The sequence below is a fragment of the Triplophysa rosa genome, linkage group LG20 (assembly GCF_024868665.1).
Source record: "Triplophysa rosa linkage group LG20, Trosa_1v2, whole genome shotgun sequence".
In the NCBI taxonomy this organism is placed as follows: domain Eukaryota; kingdom Metazoa; phylum Chordata; class Actinopteri; order Cypriniformes; family Nemacheilidae; genus Triplophysa; species Triplophysa rosa.
In genome coordinates this window covers 7,104,520-7,124,667 of record NC_079909.1, presented here as the reverse complement: position 1 = coordinate 7,124,667, position 20,148 = coordinate 7,104,520, and the positions used below count along the sequence as shown (strand labels likewise).

The 20,148-nt window shown below is 38.8% G+C and overlaps 1 protein-coding gene across 2 annotated transcripts in view; it reads right to left on the bottom strand.

Moving 5' to 3' along the window:
* cpne5b (copine Vb) overlaps positions 1–20,148 on the bottom strand; it is a 119,106-nt gene that overhangs the window by 53,595 nt on the left and 45,363 nt on the right. For both annotated transcript variants that reach the window (XM_057362045.1, XM_057362046.1), the window contains one exon: positions 4,317–4,380. In XM_057362045.1, the coding sequence (XP_057218028.1) occupies positions 4,317–4,380 (64 nt within the window). The remainder of the gene's footprint in view (positions 1–4,316; positions 4,381–20,148) is intronic.

Below are 20,148 nucleotides of genomic sequence, written 5' to 3'. Positions count from 1 at the left end.
AATCCCAACACTCTAATAATATATTTTGAAGTGCAGTATGTCATTTTAGCCCCTCTATTCGCACCAAACTGAACTGCAAAATTCTGGTTACCAACAAATGTCCTAACGGTCTTACTGCTTTCGTTGCTCGTTTCGTGGCCTCCGCCCCCTCTCCACTACAGCCCAACAGGGCCCGAGCCCGGCAGAATTCGGCCCGAGCCCGACAAGTACATTTTGATTGACAGCTTTATAAAAGCCCGAATCCGTTTACAGCCTGACATTAGACAAATGTGCACACGCACACAGCTTTTGTCAAGAATGAGTCATTTATACATGTTTTAACATAATTTATTCATGACTAACGTAAGCTATAGAACACTTGGAAGTTGGAACAAAGAAATAAAATAAGTCCTCCTTAACATCATAACATCTCAGCACTCTAAATAGGCCTAGGCATACACTTAGCCTATAAATAGACCAACGCGCCAATAAAAATGAGTCTTTCTTAACAAATTAAATTAAGATAAATTCTAAATTAAGATGGGTATTAGATAAAGAGATAAAGGCTCCGCGGGATTTGCTTCGCCACTTCTCTCCACAGTCCGGCCTCAACGCGACGGTGAAAAGCACAGCTGAAATTTAATGAAAGAATAATGCCAACATTAGCCTATATACTCTGTCTACATTATGAATTTAATATTTAGTTATAATTTGAAAAACCTTTACTCACCAAGATTAGGCTACATGTTTTTGTGGAGGAAAATTATTGAATCCACTGTAGATGGCTTCAGTGCGGTCCTGCGCTCACTGATGGTGCATCCAGCAGCACTGAACACCCTTTCACTGCTGCTGCTACTGGATGCATAGTACTGATCTGTATATCGTAATCTAGTACTAAAACGTAATCGCCAGAGGCAAGCCTCCGTTTCACCTCCTCAGCATCCATTTTCGCATCTTTCTAGCTCTAATCGAAACGCATCACATGACCGCTCATTTACCGCGCAAGCTGGAGCGCAAGCCCTAGCCTGGCCCGAGCCCGTACCAAATGATAGAAATTAAGCCCGAACCCGTCGGTTCAGGCAAAGATCTTCAGCTCTGCTCTATAGTACTGTTAGCGCTTACCTTAAAATTATTATTATTTTTTTATTTTATATTTAATATTTTTTAACAACATGTTTTCAAAATGGCTGGTAAAACTATTTTACACCAAAGAACTGTGAAAGATTTACAACTATCCCTAAAGACGCACAGCTTTGTTCAATGCGATGACAGTTTCCACTAAATCCAGGACATATGGAATGGGCCCTCCCCTTTTTAAAAATATACAAACGCATTTATTTTACCTCACAGCCTGGTTTTATTTCCACTGGAACATCCGCTAAAAGTTTACAATAAGGTGCTATTAGTTAACAATGGTAAATGCATTAGCTAACATTAGCTAACATTGAACAATTTAGTTTTTCAGCCTTTATTAATCCTTATTAATGTTAGTTCATGTCAATACAGTTATTCATGTTAGTTCATTGTGCTTTAACTAATGTTAACAGTGACAACATTTGATTTTAATAATGTTTTAGTAAATGCTGAAATTAACATAAATTATTAATAATAAATGGTGTAGAAGTATTGTTGATTGTTAGTTTATGTTAGCTAAAGCATAAACAAATTTTTAACAAATAGCACCTTATTGTAAAGTGTTACCGAACATCCTTAAACAAGATTAACTTAATGTGAGATTTATTTTATTTACTTGAGAAGCAAAATGATACAAAATGATTATATGTCTTGGTTTTTGTGATGTTTTTGCTTAAGAAATGTTTGCTTAATGCAGTTTGCCAGTGGGGTAGGAAAAATAATCCAATTCAAAAGGTAAAACAAGATTATTTTTCTTACCCCATTGGCAAACAGTTCTTTCTGGTTTTACGCAAAAACATCACAAAATGTTGTTAGAAAATGAAGGCCTAAATGCTTGTGCCATTTTGTTTCACAAGTGAATATATCTTGTTTTCCAAAACAATTATCTAAACCTCATTAAAACCAAGACCAAAAACTTCCAATCCACTTCTCAACTCGATAAAAATACACAGTTTTACAACAGGAGCAGAAAAACATTGAAATAATAAGACACTGTTCAACGTAAGCATTGCACATTGAGGTCTAAACCCAAGGGGCAAAGATGGGTTTTAGTTACAAGAAGACCTTGCTTAAATTTAGCCCTCTAATCAATTTTATGTTCTCAGAGGGCTTGTAAACATTAAAAGCTTCATTTTAATACCGCTTCACACTTTTCCTTTAATGAGGAAGGAAGGACCTGAACTGGATTAGGTTTTGAAAGGCTCTTGACTTAGAGCCCACAGGAGAGATCCAGGCTGGATGCATGACAACAAGAGTCCACCCTGTCGTGATAATGTTACCTTGTGCGCAAACGAAAGCTTTGGTGTGTAAAATACGGGCAGCGGTGCAAAAAGAACTACAAATGAACCCTTCCATTGATCCAGAGAGGGACAGCGGTAGAAAATCCTTTTGAAATTGTAATGAAGGTGCCTCACAGAACACAGTCGGGTCACAGTCCTAACAAGAGAGCAGTGTGCGTGATGCAGAACGCACACAAACACTTCACAATGAACTCTCATATTGCTCATATCTCAAGACACTTACTCCTCCAATGGTTCTATTGTAATGAAGGTGAAATACGCTCTTTTGTATTGACAATATGCCATGCTCTGTAAAATCACACTGTGGAGGAAGACCTTCCTCGCTGGGCCGATGAAGGATTATGATTTGGTTGTTTTAAAGGTTATAATCAGGGAACTGAAGGGGTATGGACAGATAATAGACAGAATTTTTTCTTCATTTACTATTTATAGGTATGTGTTTAGGTAAAATGATCATTTTGTTTCATTCTGTGAACTATTAACAATATTTCTCCCAAATGTCAAATTAAAATATTGTTTCTATTTGCATTTATTTGCAGAAAATGAAAATTGGAGAAACAATAACAAAAGATGCTCTGTATTCTTTCAGACCTCAGATACTGCAAAGAAAACAAGTTCATATTCACTTTTAGGCAATATACAACAGTAATATTTGTACATAGGAAAAGTTAAAAAATATATTTTTTGTATGTGAGATATGCAATTTCAATAACTGGAAGAATGTAATAATCAAGGGCATCGATTTGGGTAGGGACGTGTCGCTACCAATATTCAGGGAACACTAAATTTCGACCAAATGAATCTATATTTATATACAGTATAACCACTGGTGTCCGTCTGTGTCTTGTGTTTTGTACTTATTACTTATTTTATTCAATATGTATTTATCCAGTAATCTTTTAATTGAAATTAAAAATCTTTTACAACCGCATTCTATAGCGCAGTTTGTGGTACACAAATGGTTAAATTTTGTTTTCTGCAATGAGTCCCGCCTCCGTAGCTCACATCGCTTTATGATTGGTTTTGCCTTCTCTCGCTAATGTGTGACGTATGCTGCATTTGATTCGGTTCGGTTGTAAGCACCAAAGCTATGTCAACAAGTCGTGATGAGCGTGATTATGCAGGTTACCCAGTAAGAAAACATTCTTACCAAGAGTTTATTGACAAAAATACAGGACAAGTTGCAACACATATTGATTCAGGAACAGTGTTTTTCCCATTGCATGACAATCCCCTATTAACCGGATGAGACAAAGGCCACGTGTCTTCCACACAGAACACAACAGGCACAAAAGACATGATACTGTCATGACCCTGTCCACAGAACTAGAAAACTACTGACAAGAAGGACAGGATCATGACAGTAGTTGTATATTCTGGTGTATTTCTAAGGAAACTGATCCTGCTGTAGACAGCAATAGACAGTGTAACAATGAGAGTGACAACAATGAAAAACAGTGTAGAAAACTATTTCAAATTAAACTATTTTAAGCATTGTTAAAGTATTATATTGTTTAAATAAGTCAAGTGAACGGCGCTAAACTTTAGTGACAATGCGCCTCTCTGCAGACCAATTGTATTTCCCTACCAGTCAAAATCAAACTTACGCCCTTGGTAATAAAGAATAAAGAAATATAATGAGGAAACAATTTGTCAATTAAAACTGTCAATCAAAGCAAAACTGCATGAACACATATTCATCAGTGACTATTTAAATAAGTTAAAGCTTATTGTAAAGACCTTCACAGGAAGACAAGAGCTTTAATGAGACAAACTCTATTTAATCACAGGTCAGAGAAAAAATGCTGGCATCTGCTTTAAACACATTTAGCCCTTTTTAACCTTTTCAGAATAAGAAACACAATAGCAGTAGGTCTCAAGATACACTTTAGACAGACTCACCCTGCAGTTCCCAAGTTCCTCAGCAGTTAAGATGATAGTACCGCAGTTCTTCCCTGCTATTCCCCTAAAAACAGAGATGAGATGATATCACACAATTTTCATTTACATTTACAGTATATTATTTCATTCGGCAGATCCAAAACAGGACCTGCATTAGCACCCGCGGTACTAAGGCTTTTAGCGGAGGTACTCATAGATATCTATGGAGATACTTTCCAGCAGAGAGACGTTGGAGAGAAAGATCGTCTAAAAATCACCCCCGAGGAGGTTGCTTTGATTTGGATCAGTATGTGAGTAACATTGGTTTTTCTGTTTGTTAGAACCAAGATATGTTGTTGTTGTTGTTGTATAGCTGTGTAACGGAGCAGTTTTGAGCGTTGTTTATCTGGCACTAGTGTGCTGCTTGTATATATTCGTGTCGTCTTCGCTTATTTTATTCATTTGCTTTATTATCTGCGGGGTCTAAGCTATGATAAAGCTAAGCAATTCATTTTGCACAGCACGTTTGAGGGCAGCGTTAGCTAACAGTAAATAGCAACGCTGTTAAAAGCGTTTGATCTGACAGCAAGATAGCAGTTCGGAGTAAGTTAGAAGACATTTTCCCCCTTTAAGTCAGGGACAACCGGACTGCATACCGCAGGGTAGCGGGAGAGGAAACGCGCTTTGTAGAGCTGTTGGTCCGTTTAGGGCTACTGTACAAAACATGGCGGCGAATTCAATGTATGTAGGGCCGCTCTGTATGTAGATAGAAATAGCTCATTCTAAGGTAATACAAACATAACGGTTCATTACGTAAGGTCTTTATACATCTCTGAAGAAATAGTTTTGTATACTACATTGCATTTCTGTCAATAGATCCTCCTAAAAATCCCACACTGTTCCTTTAAAATCTTTTTCAAGGCTTTTTAAAGAGATATTGCCCATGTAAAGGGATAGATCACCAAAAATAATAAAATAAATCACGTTGTTCAAGACATATAGAATATAGAAAGATATTTTGAGAAACGTGTCAGTGGTTTTGTGTCCATACATTGGAAGTCAAGTGGTCCAATGTGGTTTGGTTACCAACATTCTTTAAAATATCTTCTTTGGTGTTCTGCAGAAGAAAGAAAGTCATACAGGTTTGAAATGGGTGAGTAAGTGATGCAAGAATTTTTCTTGTAGCTTGTACTTCTGGTGTACTTGTATGTGCAGGTAGACATAATATTTATAGTCTAAGAATACATCAACCCTGAAAAGAAGGTTGTTTAATCTGTCTTTCATCAAATGCAGATCTATCACACAAGATGCACATCCACTTGAGGCCACTTCAATTAGGAAATAAAAAAACACTTCCTGAAGGGCCTAAAATGATTCTCATTAGCATTGCTGTTACCCACATGGTTAAGTTCCCCTGTAGGATTCTTCATTTGCAATAGAGACAGATGTAGGCAGTCTGTGTTCGCTCATTGGACATGTGTTCACAACTGAAAAGCATTTTGTTGACATGATTTTCTAGCTGAAAACCCTAATGGCTCCAAATGACTACTGTCGACAAACATCCCGCACACTGGGACGGGTTTGTTGTACAACAAAGTTCTGTTCTCACCAGATGGACAGTCTGCTTTTGTCCCGAGGGCTGGGGCTTATGCCATGAGAGGAAGACAAAACAATTCACCACAACATCCGTCTCTGCTCATGTAATGGACATCACAGTGCTGTAGGCGATCACATATTTGACAACTTTTTGTTTCGGCTGAAATTGGCACTTCTTATTGGCACACTTTCTTCAATTATTCATATTAATTTTGATTAATCTATGAGATATTTATTATTCATTAATATTATTTAATGTATTTTAAAACAATCAAAAAGCGGTGTAGAAAATCTACCCTCTAGTACTGCAATGTGCATTTCTGAGAGCAAGATTTGTTTGGCAATATCTCCAGAACTTTAATATCCTTCCATCGAGAAATATTCTCCTAACTGTTGCAAACTGAATTGCATTTTATTCTCCTTTTAAACGCCAGGCTGCATGAGGTGAGAAAATGCCATTTCATCTCTTCTGTTTGGACAGGGGTCCCCCAGGTGCTTGCTCACACTCAAGTGTTTGTTAATTGGTTCATTACGCAGTCTTAATCCTCCCGCTGGAACAGCAAGAGTCTCAGATTATACTGTTGTATGATTACAAAAGGACCTTGTACAAAACAGCCACAAAAGCTGAAGAAACAAACAGGATAATATGTCTTGTTGACAACATCCAGTAAAGTAACCTTAAGAAAGTTTTTATTGTATCTTTTTCATATTGTAGCTCCAACCTGTTCTCATGAGAATTCATAACCATTATACAAGGTGGCTAATTCGTATGATTTTGTACCATGTGAATTGTAAAAAAATATGTTAGTATACTGAAGCCCCTCCCCCTAACCCCACCCCTAAACCTAACATCATTGTCGCGCAAGCAAATCATATTAAAACATACAAATAAGTACATATTCATATGAATTAGCCACCTCTTAACACAGTCACGAATTCCAATGAGATTTTGTTTGTCAGTTCTCAGTTGTGTTTAATTTAAGTAGGCTATAAACTTTGCCTCAGATATTTCTCCTAAAATTGCTTAAGAGACAAAGAAGCCAACTGTTAAAATCAGGGGCGCAGAAAGGGGTAAAGGTTAGGACGATTTTAAAGGCCCACGCACTTTTGAGGGCCCCTGCGGGGGGTCGTACCCCAAAACAGGATCGTTCTTTTCACGACACCGGAACGTGATTGCGGACAGACCGAGGGGGAACACCCTTTAGAACGCAATCACGGACAGATCAAAGGGAAACCCCTCCTAAACGTGAACGCGGATAGACAGTGACCCAGTCTAAAAGTGAAATACTTTAAAAGTGTGGAACAGTAAAATGAATGTAGAATTGTATAGGTAAAGTGTTCACAAATCTTCATTTATATTGACTTGTAGACTTGGCACATTTCAGATTAGTTTCTGATAATGTAGAGTTCCTTTTACCAGGAGAAATATCTTGACGCTTGAGACTTAAGCAAAAGTTTCCATTTGTTCTCTAGTTAAACTCACAAATGTTGAGGAGAAGGAATTGAGAATAAAAAGACCTCATCCTGAGATTTTTCTTATGAAAAAAGTCATATTTTGTGTAAAAATGTTTCCTCTACTGACCAACTGAACTCTTAAATCGCAGACAGCTGATAGTATGTGTTTCTCATGAAGAGTTCAACAGAAAAGAAGCCTAATGGAATCTTTCAAAAGGAAAAACAATCCAACTGATAAAGCCAGCAAACCCTATTATACAGTACATGGCAAGCAGGAAGCCATTTAGCAGATGTTTTTATCCAAAGTGACTTTTAGCGCAGGGATAAACCCACTGGAGCAACCTGAGTCTAAGTGTTCCACTCAACAGAAGCGTGTTGATGCCACATGTTTCTTTTCTCATGGGGCTCAAACAAGAAGGTCCTTTTCAGGACGTGTTCTTTAGCAAAGTGGGCTACACTTCTATGGATCTGGGCTGTTGATTGTCCAAAATAAATAAATAATCTAGCTACAATATTTAAATGCATATTAACTCTACACTCTGAAAAATAAGGGTGCCTAAAAGGTTCTTCACACGGATGCCATAGAAGTGTCACGGTTTGGTGAGGTACAAGGACAGAGGACCCAAACGCAGACAGCGGGTAAGGAGTTAACAAGGACTTTAATAATAAAATAAAACAAAGACAAAACAAAAACCCATAAGGGAGTAAAACAAGAACAAGGGTATAATAGGACATGAGAACAGGAACAAGGACTAACTACACCTAACAAGACTAAAAATAACATTCACCATATTTTACAAAACACTACACTACACTACACTACACTACACTACACTACACTACACTACACTAACAAGACAAGGACTCACCCACATGAATCAAATGACAATGAACCAGCACAGGACAGAAGACACAAGGGCATTAAATAGGGAACTAAATCAAGAGGGGACAGGTGCGGGGCATGAAATCATTAACAATCAATAATGAGGAAACGAGAGGGCGGGGACAAAGACAGACCGGAGAGTATGGAAGGCCATCAGTGCCAAAATGCCTCTCTCCACATGAAACATGGGGTTCTGCCATGATCCCACCACTAGACCAACAGAAACATGACAAGATGCGGCAGAATCATGACAAGAAGAACCATTTTTGGTTCCACAAAGAAGCATTCAGATAAAAGCTCATTTCTTTCTTACATTTAATTTTTTATAATCGGAAGGTTCATCTATGACAATGTGAAGCACCTTTATTTTTAAGAGTGTCTAGAGAAACAAACCTGAGCTTCAGAAGTAGAGGATTGTTGAATGAACATGTATTAATGCTGAAGACAGCCCATAAAGGCAAATCTATAAGATGAGAAGCCAATCTGTCAACAGTGTGCTTCTGAATGCATACTGTAGATGGTATTACACCACCCGGAGTCTAAAGAGAGCAAGCAGATAATATATTTAAGCGAGTTTGCCTAATTAAAGTTTTCAAACACATAATGAAGCCAACTCAAATTGTCATGCTTCTGATGGTTGAATAAAGTTCATTTACTTCCCCCCTTTACACACTGCGAGTTTAAAGTAATATAGCTTATTACACGGCTCGTTGGAATACTTGATTCTGATTGGCCAGTCGCGACATTCCTAGGTTTGTTATTCCCAGATAACAACCGCTCAAACAATAACACACGGTAACCCGGACGCAACAAATCATTTTGACAGGTTTTTTTGACAAATTAAATATAAATATGTCTCTTAATAACAAATATGGCATTATATATACAAATGATTCAACCAAATTGAATGTTTGTAACATTTGAACGTCGTTTCTTACCTTAAAACCGAAAGTCAACAGCTTTTCCTCACGGAAGATCTGCATTCAGTAAAAATTAGCTAATAAAATATTTCAAATTCACATTTCATGTCCAGTTTTTTTCTCATGTGGCAAGTAACCGTGTAATAAGCGGGATAATGTACAAGCAGCCGGCTGTTATCGCAAAATAAGTCCCTTCAGTGTGATACACTGATCAATAACAACCGGCTGCCTGTACATCATGCCTTACATATTGTCTTTATATCTTCTTCTTCAAGTTTTACAAGAAGCTGAAAGCAGATCCATTGTCTGCACGATTTGTCACCTTGAACTGACAATAATACATTTAATGATACAATAAATGACGAATGATTTTGTGATTCATGGCAAGAAACTGTGAGCTCTCTTATATGTCAACCCAGTTTATTTTAATAACAAGTCATATTTCAAAACTATCAATAACTTGACTCTCATTTAACACAAAGGGCATTGAAAATTGCAGATTTGTTGATCGTTCGGTTTGTGTGCAGAACACCTTGATCTTCTAAAGCTCTTGAGATTTATTGTAAATCTTCCATTACATCAGGTAACAGTGTGTCCCATTATAAGTACCATGCCATTTAAATACATGCATGGTTACAAAGATATAAAATTAGTTTTAATGAAACAATGTCATTATTAACACACCCACAATGCAAATCTGTATTCAGTTACAAACTTTTTTTAGTTTAGTTTTAAAGCTCGACTAAGTCTGATCATAAACTCGAGTGGCATCAAAAGAGTCACACTTAAAAAAGCACAAAAAAGGTTTTCCACAGCATACAAGTTTGAAATGACATGAGGGTGATTCAATAATGACAGAATATCTTTTAATAGCAACGTATCCCGCACATAAATCTCCCGGCTCCCAGAGGAGCAGAGGTGCTCTGTGCACGCCACCCATTTTCAAGCTTGACTTCTATATTCGCGAAGCTGAGCTCTGGGACGGGAAGCGAGTTCTAATCAAATAGATATGGACTTCTGTACTCGCCCGAAAGCCCAAAGCATTCACTCGCCGACTGGATCATGACTCCCTGGTTTACTGCCTTTGTTCTCTGCGGCAACCAGAGCTGGTAATTACAAACCCAACAGAGAGAAAACTAACAAAAGGAGAAATGTAATAATGGAGGCGGCACTTTACATATTCATCTCATATTTGCCTTGGGAACCGCAGAGATTTGTGTGGGGGTAAAAGCGCTGAAACTTTCTCCAGGCAGCGCGAGAGAGAGAGGTAATTTGAATTTCCTGTAGTTATCCGAGCATTTCATCAGATTTTTTCCGGGACGTGCATCTGGCGCGATGAAGAAGATGGCAGTTGATGATGTAGTGGAGACAGTTAGCTGTGTCACAATCGTGTTTTCATCACAGCAGGTAAAATCAGGGAAGGGGTTTCCAGTGCTGCTTCATGGAAATACTGAAAAGCTTGCATTTCCTTTGGTGATAAGTGTAGTTTTAAAGGGATACTTCAGGAAAAAATAAAAATTGTGTGATCATTCTTTCACCCTCACGTCATTCAAAACAGTATACGACTTTTAAGAAGATATTTTGAGAAATGTCTCTGTGGTTGTGTGTCCATACATGGAAGTCAATGGGGGTCAGTGTTGTTTGGTTACCGACATTCTTCAAAATATCTTCTTTTGTGTTCTGCTGAAGAAAGTCATACAGTGCATGTTTGGAATGACATGAGGGTGAATGAATGATGACAGAATTGTAACATATTCAAGCCTAGCTAAGCTGAAACTCACGCGGTTTAGCTGGGACCGATCTTAGGCTAGTTTAACTTTACAAAAGGACAGCTATTGCATCTTCATTTCCTCACCGTTCAGTATATCAAGCTCCATCGTACAAACAGCTGCCTTCTGTTTATCAGTTTGCACTTCTCAGCAGTGGCTACAGCCTCTAAAGGCATCCAAATGTACAATAAGTCACAGTAATGGGTTTCTAATGTTGTGCCGTGCCCGCTCTGTCGGCTAGCTTGCTACGAATGAAGCAAAAATGCCAAAGGCTACTTCTGTTGGCAGTAACGCCACAGAGTTAACAGCTGTAATCTGGGTTTTACGGAAGACTTCTGCGGTCCTCGGTCTGAGAAATAAGGCCCGTACATCTACACAGCCGGCCCGCGTCCAACCTGAAAGGCTCGTAAAAAACGGCAATGACTTTTATAAACTCACAGGAGTAGACCATGCATCATTCCACACAACGGCAAAAAGAAACAGCGGAGGTCTGGAAGTGGCTTTTATAAATTTACGGATGTAAAGGATGGATGATGCTTGAAACAGCAGGTGCTGTAGCCCTTCAAGTCGGACACTAATGTCTGTGAAAAACGATGAGGGAGAACTGTAACGTACTCACGGCGGTATCTGATCAGGATGCTGTGAATCATTTTTGGAACTCGCTCTCGGCGAGCGCACCTGTGCAAAACAAGCATATGCGTGTGGGTTCTCGCAGCTGAGGGGAAAAAAAACACAAAGGAGGGGAGAACAGTACTTCCCACACAAATAGATTATCAACCTGTGATTTTGGTGATTGAGACGGCACGACGGAGAACGTGACCTCTTATTTGTTCAAAGTACTATGGCTGCATGAGAGAGGGTGCGAGGAAGGTATTGTGATTCATCCACTGAGGAAGGCGATGGGAGAGAGCGATTATCATCCCCAACGGCCAAGAGAAAACATGCCTGTGAGCCTGTAATTTCACGGGTGTTCGCGGAATAATTCGCGCTGATGCACCACTGACATGATTAGATTAGCCAGTACATATAACATATAATGAGATGTCTTGGCAGTGGTCGTAGAGTCACCAGTTATTTCTATTGACGGCAATAATCTACCTGAGTCGAGCACAGTGATGACCGTCCATCCCTTCAAAACGAATTAGCAAGATAACCCGCAGCATTCACAGCAGACTTTGAACGTTGACTCTCATACTTACTGTGTGAATTGCATTGTCAAATTTCTTTAATTATTGTATTGAATTAAAGTGATAGTTGACCCAAAAATGAAAGTTTTGTCATCATTTACTCAGCCTCTTGTCATTTCAAACCTTTATGACTTTCTTTCTTCCGCAGAGCACAAAAGAAGATATTTTGAAGAATGTTGGTAAAAGAAACAGCACTGGCCCCCATTCACTTCTATTGTATGGACTCAAAACCAATGCAAGTGAATGGGGGCCAGTTAATAACATTCCTCAAAATATCTTCTTTTGTGTTAAGCAATTAACATCTATACTATTTTTGCAACATGTTTGTGGAGTAATAAATGGAGTATTGGAAAGCTTTCAGTTTTTTTGTATGGATGATGTCTTTTTTGATGCGTCACAAATACAGCACTCCCAGTTTAGCCTCTCAGCAGCTTGTTTGAATAGCATGGCGCCGCTGCATTTTGTCGCTTATGTGACAAATCTCTTAATGACGCTCTATAAAGAAAAAGTTTACTTTTCCAATTAGCAGGGTGTGGAGAGTGAGTTTCTGTGCAGTCATCTATAATGAAGACAGGAGGTCTCAGAACCGCCGTGCCATCGTTCAAACGCCAGGATTAATGAGTTGCGGCTGAATTAGGCTGTCGAGAGAATCTGCCTAAAACCTGCGCTCATAAGTGCCAGGTTCCTAGAGAAACACCTTCACATCTCACCAGGAAGTCCAACCTTCTGTTTACACACACTCACTCAAGTGCTTTTTTTCGCACGCAATAGACAGTCAAAGTCAGAACTCCATTACAGAACGTTACAAATTCTCCTGGGTGTACAAGTTATCATGCTTATCTGAATGTACCAACCCAGCGTTCAGTGCTGGGTTGGTACAAAAAAATGGGCTGCAGGTATTTCATGGGTAGTGGGGAAAAAACAATTCTGCATGTATAATTAACTGCAACTTTCAAATGTATACAATTTATTCCGTTTTTCATTCTGATGAATCAAAAGTCATCGTGATGTATTAAATACAGTCTAATTACGCAGTATCTGCACAAATCTGACTACACAACAAATAACTGCAAAAACATTTTGTGTGTGTGAGCTCCAGTTCAATTGACAATTGAAATTTATGGCGTAAATGCATTGTGAGTCGCAGTGTATATAAATTAAAAATTGTTTTAGATCAATTTCGTGCTTGTCGTCCAGTGTGCGAAACTCACCTAAAAGGTCTTAGGGATGCACGATAAATTATCGACCATATAGGTATCTGGGTCATTAACTCAAACCTGTTCAAAACTGCTCCACCGTAAATTCATGAGGATCAGTTTACTTACCCCTAAATTGTGTCTAAGCTTCCAATTCTATGTGAATTTTGGAATCACACATCAGCATCATTTCAGTCAACGTGTGAAAGAAACAGATAAGGTGGCTTTCATGTGCAAAACAAACATTTTGATGAAACTACTCTCGCTGCAACACTCCCATGGCAAGCTGACTCATTGGCTCAGCTGGGGGAAAAACTCTTTCATTCCACGTTTCATCTTCCTTGATTATCCATTTTTTCCCGCAAAAAGTCTTACGAAATCTCACAGCTGAAGGTTTAATATTTTTCTGTCCACAGAATTTACGACAAAGTAGAGACTGAATGTATTAATACTAGGAATCAGAGTTCCATTCTGACAATGCATACTTCAACTTACATTATGTGTTTATTCATGTCACACACCTAACCACTGATGCAAGTATACTACACTAAAACATTTGGCTACTAATAGGAACATATAAATCACAGACATCCCTGTTCTTTATTGTGTTCATTGCAAGGTGACAGTGTGTTGTTTTTATTGTGTTAAATTGATGTTTGCACCCTATAGTGCACTCACAACAGCTTACTATTAGTACATATTATTGATACTATATACATTTGTTTATAACATTTTCTAGTGTCTAGTGTTAGCGCTCAGTTTTCAGCTACCTACATTAATGTTCTGTTTACGCTTTAATCTTGTGGGAAGAAAAACGTACGGCAGAGGATTATGGAATTCAAACTCATGGCTGAAAGGGTTAAGTATTTGCATCTCCACAGTTCTGGCGACCTGATCTTGGGGGAATTCGTAACTATTTTCCAAGGTGGCTAATTTGTATGACTTCGTACGTTGTGAATTGTACAAAAAACGTACGACTGCTAGAAGAAACGCAATACTGAAGCCCCATGCACCCCTAACCCCGCCCCTAAATCTGACATCACTGGCGCGAAAGCAAATCGTACTAAACTTCACGAATGAGATTGTACGAATTGATACGAATTAGCCACCTTGAAAAATAGTTACGATTTTGCCGAGTTGGTTCTGGACTTACATACTGTAAATGTGTCATGTCTCTAAATCGCTGCTTCTCAACAGTTTTTTTCAACAGAACACTGCAATGTATTTGAAGAGATGTTTGTCAATCAACCCTCAGAAACACCAACAACATTAGCAGCATCTCACAGAAAACTATCAAGCAAATAAACCGAGAACGTTTACCGTTTCAACACTAACCAACCCACTGGCCCATGTGTGACCATTTATCACACAGTTACTTAGTGGTCTTAGTGTAGAAAGAGAGAGAGAAAATAAAGATGTGTGTGTTAAAGAAATAAAAGCGCCCTAAAAAACGAATTACTGCATATGTGGGGTCATTATTCTTCAGCGGCACTGCAGAGGGACAGAACAACCATTACACTTGGTCTTTATGTCCCTGGATCTTTCTTCCTTACATGTGGAGTCTGTCATCAGTACCTTTACAGCAGAACAATCAAAGAGCCACAGGTGATAAAAATCATATCTTTCATCAGACGACTGAGAATAGCTCGCCCCCTCGCTCCCAGAGGGCCGATGGATAAATGGAAAGTGAAGTTAACTCGACTCTAACAGTGCGGATCTCTTGTTAGAAGAGTCTGGAAAACAAGGATAGAGAGTGCAGGGGAATGTGCGATGTCTTAATGAAGACATGTTAAAGCAGGTCACATGACCAGTGTCTCAGCTGTTGACAGCCAAAGGCCAGCGGGAGGGATGACTGTTATCTATAGGGGGACATCGTCGCTTCTGCAGGTGTGCGGGAAACCTGTCACTTTTGCCGTTTTTCCTGTCTGTACTGTAAAGGTGGGCAGCTTATTTTGGATATGGGCAAATAACAGCATTTAACAGCATAGGGAGGAAAAGTTCAAGTCAAAATAATGTCATATTTATGTAGCCGTGTTTCCAGAGGCTTGTTAACTTGCCACACTGTCAGAAAAAACACCGTCACTGGTGCGGTACCCTTTCAAAAATTCTAAAGAGTGCATATTAGTACCTAAAATATACTGTATATTGGTACACTGTAAAAAAAATGTTTACAAAATTTTACTGTTTAATTTAAATTTGCGTATTTTTGAAACAAAACTACAAGCTGTAAAATAACATGGAAAACATGCAAACACAAACATTTTACTAGACTTTTTTCTGGAAGCCCAGCTGCTGGAATATTAGTGATTTTATTACTCCAAATATAAACATATCTATACTTAAATGATACACATTGGGGCTTTTTAAAAGGTTCGCCCCAGTGACAGATTTTGGACACAAGTAATAAAATGAATGGATTGGTCTTGGACAAAATGGATGAGAGTTCATAATGTGATATTCAGACTGTAGACATCTACAGATACTGTATGCACAGTTCCAGACGTGTTTTAGATCGCTTCTATAACCATAAGGAGACCATTGTGACATTTTCATTTCAAGCATGTGTCTCCATTTGTTCTCACTGCTGTCTCGAAGAAACAACTACGATATTGAGACTATCTTGCGTGTGATTTCATTTCATGATCAAACAGTTAAGATTCAGAATCAGACCCGTATTTGTAGATACAGTAAAACACATCATATATTTTCCACAGCAGAACTCAAAAAACGAGCTCCAAACAAAATGACATTTCTACAAATATTCTGCTCATCAAACCCAAAGGGCAGGCTGGTAACCTGACATGCATTTGCCTTTGAGCACATCTGCATTTTTCAGATTCACAGTAACAAACTCAAATGGCTCATGCTGTAGGTGAGCTTCTAAAATAGGTGGTCGCCATACCAACAACCATAAGAACTAGTTTCGTGACAGTGAGACGATTCTGATCAAAAGTAGGAAAGTTATGTACATTGCATATATTGTATATCTCCCTTATGTGACACACCCAGTTAAGTTTTGCTAACAAGCTGATGGTTTGAATCAGATGTAATAAATAAGAGAGACACACACAGTGTGCACTGCTGTGGGTCTGCAAGACCTATGAATCACTTCATCCAGAGAAAGTGGCAAAGCTGCAAGTGCCACACCTATTAGCACTTGAAAAAAGATCATTCCAAATCTTCTGTTTTTATGCTTTCATTCAAACTGCTTGGAAATGCAAAGCAGAAATGAAAAAGGCTTCTACGGATATTACTTTGCGCTGGCGAAACCCAAATCAGACGGATAATTTCAGATAAAGATCTTTCCTTATTTCCGTTTCGCTGAACTCTATCATAGCATGCCTGGACTATTTGCTCAGCTTATTATGTAAGGGATAATGTACAGGCAGCCGGTTGTTATCGCCGAAAAAAGCGCCGACAGTGTGATCAGGACCTGACGCGAACTGGAGGGTCTTGTATCACACTGTAGGAGCTTATTTCTGCGATAACAGCTGGCTGCTTGTACATTATCCCCCTTATTACACGGCTACTTGCCACATGACAAAAACTGGACATGAAATGTGAATTTGAAATATTTTATTAGTTTTAAGGTAAGAAACAACGTTCAGATGTCACGAACAGGCAATTTGGTTGAATCATTTGTAAATATAATGTCATTTATGTTATTAAAAGACATATTTACATTTAATTTGTCAAAAAAACCTGTCAAAATGATTGGCTGCAGCCGGGTTACCGTGTGTTATTAGTTTTGAGAGTTGGTTATCTGGGAATAACGAGCCTGCAAATGTCGCGACTGCCCAATCAGAATCAAGCATTCCATGTAATATTAAAGGGGTCATATGACACGGCTAAAACGAATATTGTCGTTTGTTTTACATGTAATGCAATGTGTAAACATGATTTAAGGTTCATAAACGTTGCATTTTCCACATACCGTGCATGTTTGTATCTCCTCTTTGCCCCGCCTCTCTGAAACGCGCAGATTTTTTACAAAGCTCATCGCTCTGAAAACCGAGGTGTGCTATGATTGGCCAGTTAACCAATGCGTAGTGATTGGTCGAATACTGCAAGCGTGTGACGGAAATGTAACGCCTCTTACCATATTTGCAACATCAGGTTCCAAAGCAATTGTACTGACAGGTACGCCCACCTTACTTGCGTAAACATTTGGGCGGTCTTAGTCAACTCATACCACGAACTGACGTAGATTTGTGGGGGTGTGGTTACACGAGGCGTTTCAGGCAGGTCTGGGTGAGCATTCGCTTTTGTTCCGACACTTAGACACTTTTATGTGTCTAATACATGCATGTGCAACTTATAACACACCAAAGACACAGAAAAACACGTGTTCGTGCCATATGACCCCTTTAAGAAATTTATTTTCTTTTAAAGATTTATTTTTTTGGCGTTTTTGCCTTTATTTGATAGAGAGAGACTCTGTTCAAAGAGGACAGGAAGCAAAGTGGATGAGAGAGAGGGGGTAGGGTCGGGAAAGGACCACGAGCCGGGACTCGAACTCGGGTCGCCCAGGACGCACCGGCGCCACATGTCGGAGCACGAACCACTCGACCACCTGGCTCCGACAAGAAATTGATTTTCAAACAAATTGCCTTCCAATGCTGTTTCATAATGGCCTGAGACATTCATGTCTGACATCCTTAGAAAACATGGTCATAAACTGATTTTCATAGAAATTAAGGATATGGCAAAGTAAACACGATTTCAGTAAATATCTAAACACAAAGCTGAATAGAGTGAGATATTATAGCAGAAAGCTTGCAGTTACATATCAAAAATGACCTCCAGCCATAGAGAAGAGAACAAGTGTAAGGGGATGAGATTGTAAAGCCAACCAATAGCATATGAAGCCTTTTATTCAACTCAAGAGAAGAACATTCACACCCACAATCGCTGCAGTGGTATAAAGCAATTTAAATCCCAAAGTATTCAACACTTTTAGGCTAATTTGATATTCCAAAAAGAAACACAATGTAAAGAGTCGTGAACACTCCTGCCCTAGTGCACTCATTTGAACTTTGTACATTTGATAGGTTTAGGCCTGAACTAAGCTAGATTCAGGTCGAGAGATGTTAATTGCTCTCATTTAATTGCACATTAATACTCAACTCGGTCTTCTGCACTGCTTGTGAATTTGTGGTTTGTATATACGTGGTGGTTTGTATATACGGGATGTGCACCATTATAGGTCACATGGTTAGACACACAATTGCTAAAATCCATTTTTATTATTCTGTAAGTATGTTATTCTAACATTTATATCTACATACACCGCGGGTCCCCTTAAATGGAATTCACCATGTTGTTTCTACAGTAGCCCTAAACGCACAAACTGTTCTCCTTCAGCAAAGAAGGGAAAACGTGACGACATCTTAGTCCCGTGTCAGCCACCGTAATGCTTCCAAAGGGAGGGGTGGAGTGAGCCATTGGTGACAATTCGCAACCTCACCACTACACAGCAAAATCGCCAGTGTTAAAAAAGGTCAAATTAACACTTACAGTGTATAATCCACACTTCAATGAACACTCACAGTGTATATATAATTTTAGGTCTGAAAATGAGCGACGCCTGGTTGTTCCATCACAGCGAGGCACCAAATCGCTTGCAAAAACTTTTACTCTTTCGGTTCCCCTTTGGTGGAATGAACTACCAGCCTCCACCCGAACTGCAGCATCCTTCACAACTTTCAAAAAACAGCTAAAAACATACCTGTTCCGCATTTATTTGACTAACCAATAACTCTCTGTCAAAAAAAAAAAGTTGTTCATTCTCTCCTTTGCTTACTCCAGCTTTAATCCTCCTAGTAGCATGGCCTTGTAAACTAACGGTATAGCGTGTTGACAAAACGTTTATATGCTCTCCTACAAATGAATAAATGTAAATATAATCCACACTATCGAAGCGTGGATTATATATACACTGTGCGTGTTAATTTGACCTTTTTTAACACTGCCGATTTTGCTGTGTAGATGCCCCTAAAATCTCCAAAATTCACATTTACATTGCTCCTTTAAGACTGCTGAACCATCTACTTATAGAATGCCCCAATTTAAGGAATAAAAGAGAGAAGACAAACATCTGGGGTCCGACTCTCAGATAAGAACCTCAGTAATAATAGCATTTCAATAAGTGAGTCGTCGGTGGATCTTAATCTAAGTGTCTACACATCTCAATCTGAAGAGACCTTGATCTTTCTTGTATTACAGCAGATTAAAGTGCATCAACACACTTTGGCTTCTCTATAGTCATTTAAAGATAGAGCGTTTAAACACGCTACTTCCACACGCTACTTAAGGGACAGTTCACCCAAAAAACCCTCATGTCAATGCAAACCTGTATGACTGTAAGAAGATATTTCGAAGAATGTTAGTAACCAAACAACATTGACTTCCATTGTACATATATACAAACTCGCTGAGACATTTCACAAAATATCTTTCATTGTGTTCCACGGGTTTTGAACAACATGAGCGTGAATATGTAAATTGATCTCTTTTTGTCTCATTATTTAATTTCCTGCCACCTATTTATAGCATGAAACAACAAAATCTCTGGTTTGATCTGTTTTCAATCGAGCTCTAATAGATGTACAAGAAAGAAACTTCCAGCAGGCTGTAATGCAGATATTATTGCGAAGAAAAGCTCACGTTGTTGTCTGTTCATCTAATATTTACTCGATAACTGACAAAACCGATGAAATTCTGTAAATTATCAAACAAATCCAGTGACTTGAGGTGCTTACCGCTGTGCAAGCCCAGAATTGTCGCCTTCTTATTGCTTGTTACTTTTACACTAGCTCATTATTCATCTTCCAGACAAGCGCTCACA